The sequence below is a fragment of the Nicotiana tomentosiformis genome, chromosome 11 (assembly GCF_000390325.3).
Source record: "Nicotiana tomentosiformis chromosome 11, ASM39032v3, whole genome shotgun sequence".
Taxonomy (NCBI): domain Eukaryota; kingdom Viridiplantae; phylum Streptophyta; class Magnoliopsida; order Solanales; family Solanaceae; genus Nicotiana; species Nicotiana tomentosiformis.
In genome coordinates, this window is record NC_090822.1 from 23,752,464 (window position 1) to 23,761,429 (window position 8,966).

Consider the following 8,966-nt stretch of genomic DNA (forward strand, 5'->3'; position numbering starts at 1 on the left):
AGAGGACCATTTGACTCATTTGTAGGAAATGTTCAAAATTGTAAGGAAATACAACATGAAGCTCAACCCCGAGAAATGTGCTTTCGGGGTTGGATCGGGCAAGTTCCTTGGGTTCATGGTGTCGGATCGGGGGATCGAGATCAACCCCGACAAAATCAAAGCCATCGAAGACATCACCGTCATAGATAGTGTGAAAGCAGTGCAAAGGCTAACCGGACAGATAGCTGCTTTAGGCCGATTTATTTCAAGGTCGTCAGATCGAAGCCACAAATTCTTCTCTCTACTCAAAAGGAAGAGCGATTTCACCTGGACCCCAGAATGCCAACAGGCACTAGAACAACTGAAGCGGTACCTATCGAGCCCACCATTACTTCATACTCCGAAGACACATGAGAAGCTTTACTTATACTTAGCGGTATCGGAAATCGCGGTAAGTGGTGTCCTAGTTCGAGAAGAGCAATGTATGCAGTTTCCTGTTTATTATGTAAGTCGGACCTTAGGAGAGGCAGAGACTAGATACCCACACTTAGAGAAATTGGCATTTGCATTGATAAGCACCTCTAGAAAGTTAAGACCATACTTTCAATGTCACCCCGTATGTGTTTTAACAACTTGCCCACTTCGAAACATTTTGCACAAGCCCGAACTATCGGGCCGACTGGCCAAATGGGTCGTCGAACTCAGTGGGTACGATATTGAATATCATCCTCGAATGGCCATAAAGTCCTAAATTTTAGCAGACTTCTTGGCCGATTTCACACCAACCCTCGTACCTGAAGTTGAAAAGGTACTCTTGTTAAAATCAGGTACATCGTCGGGGGTTTGGACCCTCTACACAGATGGTGCTTCAAATGTGAAAGGATCCAGGCTTGGCATCGTATTAAAACCTCCCACATGTGGCATTATTAGTCAATCCATCAAAACTACTAGATTAACTAACAATGAGGCCGAGTACGAGGCTATTATTGCAGGTCACAAGCTAGCTAAGAGCTTGGAAGCAGAAGTCATTGAAGCCAAATGTGACTCTTTGCTAGTGGTGAACCAAGTGAACAAAACTTTCTAAGTTCGAGAAGATAGGATGCAGAGGTATTTGGAAAAACTACAGGTAACTCTACACCGTTACAAAGAATGGACCCTACAACATGTGCCTCGAGAACAAAACAGTGAGGCCGACACACTTGCAAATCTGGGGTCGTCGGTCGAAGAAGATAAGATCGACTCGGGGACTGTCGTTCAACTTTCGAGATCTATAATCGAGGGAGGGAATGCCGAGATAAATTCCACAAGCTTAACCTGGGATTGGAGGAATAAGTATATTGAATACTTAAAGAACGGAAAACTCCCATCGAACTCTAAAGAATTGAGGGTTCTACGAACCAAGGTTGCTCGATTCACGTTGGTTGAAGATGAAACATTGTATAGACGGACGTTCGACGGATCACTGGCAGTATTCTTGGGACCAGGGGACACCGATTATGTTTTACAAGAGGTCCATGAAGGCACCTGTGGAAACCACTCCGGCACCGAACCACTAATTCGCAAAATCATCAGAGCATGATACTACTGGGATAGCATGGAAAAGGACACTAAGGACTTCGTTCGTAAATGCGATAAATGTCAAAGGTTTGCACCAATGATCCATCAACCCGAAGAGCAGCTTCATTCAGTCATTTCTCCATGGCCATTCATGAAATGGGGAATGGATATCGTCGGCCCTCTACTATCGGCCCCAGGTAAAGCTAAATTCATTTTGTTTATGACTGACTATTTCTCTAAATGGGTTGAAGCACATGTGTTCAAAAACATAAGAGAGAAAGAGGTTATAGATTTCATCTGGGATCATATCGTGTGTAGATTTGGTATACCAGTAGAAATAACATGTGACAAAGGTAAACAATTTATCGGCGGTAAAGTGACAATTTCTCGAAGATCATAAAATAAAAAGGATACTGCCAACACCATATCATCCTAGTAGGAACGGACAGGCCGAATCAACGAACAAGATTATCATCCAAAACATAAAGAAAAGATTGAACGAAGCCAAAGGAAAGTGGAGAGAAATTTTGCCCGAAATCCTTTGGGCATATCGGACAACATCTAAATCTAGTACAGGAGCAACTCCATTTTACTTAGTGTATGGCTCCAAAGCTTTAATTCCGGTCGAAGTCGGGGAACCAAGCGCAAGGTTCCGACATACATCGGAAGAATCGAACTACAAGGCAATGAATACTAGCCTAGAATTATTAGATGAAAAACAAGAAGCGACACTAGTTCAAATGGCTGCACAAAAATAACGAATCGAAAGGTACTACAACAGAAGAACCAACCTCTGCCATTTCAAGACCGGGGACTTGGTCCTAAGGAAGGTCACCGTCAACACTCGAGATCCTAATAAAGGGAAGCTCGGCCCAAATTGAGAAGGACCCTATCAAGTCCTCGATATAGTCGGGAAGCGATCTTATAAACTTAGAGCAATGGATGGAAAACCATTACCAAACAATTAGAACATATCGCTTCTCAAACGATATTATTGTTAAGGTATGATTTTCTCTTCTCTATCGTCTATATACGTATATTCGACACTAACTCATTGCAGGAATTCGACAAAAAATATCAAGACCTCTGGTATCAAAGCACGCGTTGTACTCTTTTTTCCCAAATGGGTTTTTCCGGCAAGGTTTTTAATGAGGCAACAACTATGTGCTACCCGAGGACAAATCAATAGTATCTGAGGCTCCTTCATAATCAACCTCGAATACTGCCCACGTAGTTTTGCTCGTGTAGTTTTGCTCGAACTCTGGCACAAGATACAAACACATGTATAATGACTTATAAAGGAGAACTTCTTCTTTTTTCAGATATCTCACACTTTGAAAAGATCTTCCTGCTTCATGATTCAAACAGGTTTAAAGGCCAACCACTATCAAGAGAATGTTTGATACAAGCGGTCATAAAAAGCCTACCGGCTAAGATTCTTTGAGTTCGAGTTCGAAACAATCACTCACTTAATTATTAAAGCCTAAGGGCTATCTTACTTCGAGTTCGAGCAATCACTCACTCGATCATAAAAAGCCTACGGGCTAGGATACTTTGAGTTCGAGTTCGAAACAATCACTCACTCAATTATTAAAGCCTAAGGGTTATCTTTCTTCGAGTTCAACCAATCACTCACTCGATCATAAAAAGCCTACGGGCTAAGATACTTTGAGTTCTAGTTCGAAACAATCACTCACTCAATTATTAAAGCCTAAGGGCTATCTTACTTCGAGTTCGAGCAATCACTCACTCGATCATAAAAGGCCTACGGGCTAAGATACTTTGAGTTAGAGTTCAAAACAATCACTCACTCAATTATTAAAACATAAGGGCTATCTTACTTCGAGTTCGAGCAATCACTCACTCGATCATAAAAAGCCTACGGGCTAAGATACTTCGGGTTCGCGTTCGAAGCAACCACTCACTCAATTATTAAAGCCTAAGGGCTATCTTACTTCGAGTTCGAGCAATCACTCACTCGATCATAAAAAGCATACGGGCTACGATACTTTAAGTTCGAGTTCGAAGAACCCACTCGACTACTAAGCCTACGGGCCACTTTCATTTCGAGTTCGAGCAAGCACCTACTTGACCATTACACCTATGGGCTACTTTACTTCGAGTTCGAAATGTTCACTCGACTACTAAGCCTGTGGGCTACTTTTATTTTGAGTTCGAGCAAACACTCACTCGGCCATAAAGGCTACGAAGGCCGAATTCGATAAAATCGCCTAAATCCTTATGAAAACATTCGCAAGGCATGAATGAAATCTTCACAAGGCAAGAAAGCAGAAGCAAGCCAGTAAAAGAAAAAGATATTTGTATAAATATACAAAGATTGTTTACATGAATAAATGCAACCTAGAAACTAAGGGCTAAGCTTCTGGGTTATCATCGAGAGCGGTCTCTTCTCCACCCCCTCCCCCCCACTCCACCCCCCCGGTTATCGGACCCGCTCTTGCTACCATCATCATCATCATCATCATCGCCTCTATCAGAAGTCAAGGCTTTAGCATCAGCTTTGAGTTCTTTGGCCCTTTTTATCTCTTCAGCAAGTTCGAAACCTCGAGCGTGTATCTCGTCGAAGGTCTCCCTCCGAGATCGACACTTAGCAAGTTCGGCAACCCAATGTGCTCGAGTGTTGGCAGTATCTGCTATCTCTTTTGCCTCCATTTAAGCAGCCTCAGCATCGGCCCGATACACAGCAATAGACTTGTCCGCCATGACTTTTGATGACTCAATCTCCGCCTTGGCCTCAACAAGCCTTGTTTCAAGCTCCTCAATCCTCTTGGCCTGAGCCGAACCTTTTTTCTTGACGCTTCGAAGCTGAACATCGGCCGATGATAATTTGGCCAAGATAGTTTCTTTTTCTGCAGCCAGGCGGTCGATAGTCTCCTTCCACCGATCACATTCGGCCTTGATTTGATCGACTTCTTCCCGAAGCAATCCGATCTTTTCAACCTTTTGCTGCAGCTGAGATAACGAAGGGTCAGCTTCCACAGTTGGGCCAAACCCATACTCTAACAGAACGAGGCTTAACTGTTTATCTAGTTCGGTCTGTTCTTCACGAGCCTTAGCCAAATCTGCTTGGAGGTCCTTTATAACCTCGTCCTTTTGGCCGCAAAGAAGCCGCAGAGCATCTCTCTCCCCCGAGACCTTCTGAAGCTCGACCTCACACTGGCTAAGGTCGGCTCGAAACTTGCTAATGGCCTACACAGAAAGGAAAAAACATAAGTCAGGTTAGAAAAGAACGAAGAAACCAAGCGCGGTAAAATCATTACCCGAGAAATGAAACGTTGGGCCTCTTCTAGGAGAAGAGAGGCGTCACTAATATCGGAGGCATCATCGACTCCAGTAAAGAAATCTCGAAAATGATCCCCTACACTAGAGCCTCCGCCCATATCGGGGGGTGTTCAATTCTCGAGCTTCCTTTAACGCCTCCTCAGAAAAGGTCGGAGGAGAAGGCAAATGACCTACTATCATGGTCCCAAGCGAATCGCTCGGGATGCTCTGATTGAGACTCGGGGTATTGGAACTGGCCCCGACCGATGTAACCGTCATCGGCTCAGAAGGTCTGACGACCTCGATAGCTTTCGCAGATCGGACCACCAAAGCCAAAGCATATTCTTCTTCTTCTTCTTCTTCTTCTTATTCGTCTTCTCTCAGTCGTTGGACCGAGTCCATCGAAAGAGTGATTGCCTTCCTCCTTACCTTTCGAGTTTTGGGCTTGAGATTCTTTGACCGAGAGACAGATTTTTGCTTTTTATCTATCCCCGATTTCGGGACCGGGGACTCGGTTCCTTCCTCACCACTCGAAGGCCTCAAAACAGCATCCTTCATTATGCCCGCATGAAAGGAAGTCAGTAACGAATGGAGCATAAAAAACGTTTTGAAAAACATGAGAAGTTACCCTTACCGTGATTTTTGGCCTCCCACCTACCTTTCTCTAAATCACGCCAAGCGCGTTTGGCATAAGAGGAAGTCGAGGCTAACTTCCGAACCCAATCCTCGAGGTCGGGTACCGCTTGTGGCATCTAAGAGGCAGCTGTATATCGGAGGGAGATATCAGATAGAATCAGAGAAAGAGACAAAAAGCAATGCCTTATAAAAATCACTTACGGTCGAAATTTCATTCCTCGGGGAACATCATCTTCTCTTCCGGGATAAGATCACGGGTCCTCACTCGAATATAACGGCCCATCCAACCCCGATCCTTGTCTTCGTCGATGCTCAACATTAAAGCTTTCGATGCCCGACGCTGGAGCATGATTAGTCCTCGAAAGATTTGAGGCTGATACAATCGTATGAGGTCATTTAGGGTGAAATCCAGCCCCCTGGCCTTGTTGGAGAAGAAGCGAAGTAAGATTACTATGCACCATAGAGAAAGATGAATTTGACCGAGGGTGACCTGATATCTTTTGCAAAAATCAATGATCACTGGGTCGACGGGACCCAACGTGAAGAGGTAAGTATAAACACTTAAAAACCCCTCCACATGAGTGATGATGCTCTCTTCAGAAGAGGGAATTTGGAACACAACCTCGGGACCCCAGTTGCAGTCTTTCCTCACAGCCTCGAGATGGCCCTCTGTTATCGAGCACATGTACATCGACACATGCTCACATCGACCCGGACCCGATGAAGGATTTTCAACCTTAAAATCGATCTTTAGAGTACACGGGCCAGGAACATACTCGTGGGGAGGCGGCTCCACCGGCGCCTTGTCGCCAGACGGTTGTGAAGAGGAAGCTTTCTCCTTCTGAGGTACGGTTTTTGAAGTTTTTGCCATTGATATAAGAAAAAGAAAAGCAAAGGAAGATGAAAGATTGATGGTGCCAAACGCTGGTGAATGTGGCTCTACAAGCGGCGAAATAGAGGCAGAAAGAGTAAGAAAATTTGGAAGATTGAAGATGTAAAAGTGGTAAATGATAAATGGAAGGGTTATTTATAGGTTTATACCGTGGCGGTTCAGTATCAGTGGTGGCCGACCACCGTCTGACATGCATTAAATACCTTGAAAGACTAAATCAACGGACAGTTATCATGTACATCATGATCGAGCCCAGTGAAAACGTCAGCTTATAACCCGATCGAGCCGTTGAAAATCATATCACTTCTCACCACATTCTTCCTGAGAAACGAGGGGACTATCTGTATACGGTCGAAATAGATTTCGGCCTTCGTACGTTTGATCGAGTTCGAATAGTAAGCGACCGAAGTGAGACTTCGAGATGAGTTCCGAAGATAGTACAAACAAGCTTCGAGTTCCAAGATCTATCGAGGAATCGCCTCGATATCATTATCGAGCTCATGACCAAATCGAACCGCAAGGCAACGTGAAGGTTGTCGGAGACGCACAGACCGATTAACACTCACCCCGAATGCCAAACTCGAACCAAAGCTAAGGGCTCGACCCAATACCGAGCTCAAGCCAGTATCGAGCTCGCAGACAAGAGCCGTTGCAACCGCACTAGGGGAGAGAATCTTGGCGGGAATCGAGAAAGAGACAATTCATCATGGATTCTTCACTATATATTTTTTATTATAAATAAAGTAAGATCCCTCTACTATAAAAGAGGGAATCTTTGTAAGCACAGGGCAGGTTCACACATTGTAAGAAAAGACTACTTCTCTTATTGAAGAATAAATCTCTTGAGCTTGTTTTACTCAGCATACTCACTCTTCTTGTTCAATAATTTATCTCCCGTTTTTATAGCCAATCTAAACATTTCCACTTCTACGTACGATTTATGTCAAACTATATCACATATTCTTAGAACTACTTATAAATATAACTATATCCGATTTTCCGGGTAAACAGCATCAATAAAAAAAAATGGGACTTCAGAAATTACAATGTCATAAATACATTGTTTTCCAACTAGTCTGCCAGGTTTTTACTTTTAAGCAACAACAACAACAACCCAATAAAATTTTACAAGTGGGGTCTGGGGAGGGTAGTGTATACGCAGAACTTATCCCTACCCCGAGAGAGTAAAAATATTGTTTCCAATAGACTCTCGGCTCAAGAAGACGAAAAGAGATAATATATCAGTTCCATCAATAGAAACCATAGAAATATTAACAACATCATAAGGACCAGAAAATAGATGAAAAATAATAACAATAATAAGTAAATAAGGTCCAATACTATGAAAAACGAAAGAATAGTGTGAAGGTTTCTACTTTTAAGAAATATTTTTAAAAAAAGAGTATATAGAATCACATTGCAGAAACTGAAATTTTGAAGGTTACAATCCTTTTTCATTTTACAGAGTTAAGGGGAGTAAAGAAGATTCAGTAAGACATAATTAGTACAGAAATCACCGGGATTCAAAATCATAACAATGTGTTTCAGAATATTGTGATATTAAAATTTGATAATATATCAATCAAAATGTAGCGGAAATCAATCTCTCACCCTATACAAAAAATTAAAGAATAGTGCTTGACCATACATCTTGAAATTACAATGAGACTTGCAAAGAACAAAAAAAGGAGAGACATATCTCTCTGTATTTACAAAAACATAATAACCTAAAACGGAAACCAGAATAGCAATAACGGTGTGACCTAGCGGTCAATTAAATGAGTGAAAACCACTAGAAATCAGGATTCAAATCTCAGCGAGAAGAAAAAAGGGTTACTGTGTAATTGTACAAGTGAAAAGTAACAGGTACAATAAAAAAAAGATGCAAGTTGACTTGAACATCACCAATAATCCAAAAAAAGAATAAAGGAATTAATTGGAAGAGGAAGAAGTGAAGAACTCATCCTCGTGGAATTGGGAAAAGAGAGAATACGACAACGACAACAACGATATACCCAGTAATTTGAGGAGGATGGGGCATACGCAAATCTTATCCCTACCTTATGTAAGGTGAAAAGATTGTTTCAGATAAACATTCGGCCCAAGAAAATCGTTCACGAAGAATACAAGACTAAACTCCTAGAACAAAGAGTACATTGAAATTTTCTCTTGATAATGAAGCAAAGGGGAAGGAAACAAAGCCTCCAACGACTCTCAACATCAACAGCCTGAACTTTGCCACCACAAGAAGGGCAAGCTCCAGATGCAGCTTGTCTTCCTAGCTCTTTTTCTTCTGCATCACAACCATATATTATCAAACACATTTTCTCTCTTAATTTCTCACTTTCTCTCTTTCTCTATACGTGGTTTGAGGGAGTATTATAAGTATGTTTGTCTCAAATTATTATATCCTGATGTGATTGGCAAGTGCACTTATATAGATGTGGTATCAAGTGTGTAAACGATTTTTTACCCGTGTAAAAAATCTTCTTTGGGTATAATAAGACGCAGAGGCGAATCCAAGATTTAAAATTTATGGGGTTCAATTTTTAAAGTTTTTAAAATTGAACCTGTTATATTTTTAAAATTATGAGTTCATATCTATTATTTTTAAAATTTT

The 8,966-nt window shown here is 42.0% G+C and overlaps 2 protein-coding genes across 2 annotated transcripts; both read right to left on the reverse strand.

Annotated features, from left to right (window-relative positions):
• Positions 1–4,209: 4,209 nt before the first annotated feature.
• Positions 4,210–4,937, reverse strand: LOC138901143 (uncharacterized). The gene is made up of 3 exons (XM_070188883.1): positions 4,818–4,937; positions 4,498–4,746; positions 4,210–4,362 (listed from the first exon to the last, which is right to left on the reverse strand). The coding sequence occupies exons 1-3, from the start codon at positions 4,935–4,937 to the stop codon at positions 4,210–4,212; spliced, it is 522 nt and encodes a 173-aa protein (XP_070044984.1).
• A 3,024-nt stretch (positions 4,938–7,961) lies between these two features.
• Positions 7,962–8,737, reverse strand: LOC104095755 (uncharacterized). Its single transcript, XM_009601948.4, has one exon. The coding sequence runs from the start codon at positions 8,668–8,670 to the stop codon at positions 8,461–8,463; it is 210 nt and encodes a 69-aa protein (XP_009600243.1). The 5' UTR covers positions 8,671–8,737; the 3' UTR covers positions 7,962–8,460.
• Positions 8,738–8,966: the final 229 nt, after the last annotated feature.

Excerpts from the sequence above, each read along its gene's own strand:
- LOC138901143 (XM_070188883.1), bottom strand. The coding sequence starts at position 4,937 with ATGGGCGGAGGCTCTAGTGTAGGGGATCATTTTCGAGATTTCTTTACT. Across the intron at positions 4,747-4,817 it reads CCCAACGTTTCATTTCTCGG|GCCATTAGCAAGTTTCGAGC; the intron begins GTAATGATTTTA and ends CTTTCTGTGTAG. Across the intron at positions 4,363-4,497 it reads TATCTCAGCTGCAGCAAAAG|CTTCGAAGCGTCAAGAAAAA; the intron begins GTTGAAAAGATC and ends GCCGATGTTCAG.
- LOC104095755 (XM_009601948.4), bottom strand. The coding sequence starts at position 8,670 with ATGTGTTTGATAATATATGGTTGTGATGCAGAAGAAAAAGAGCTAGGA.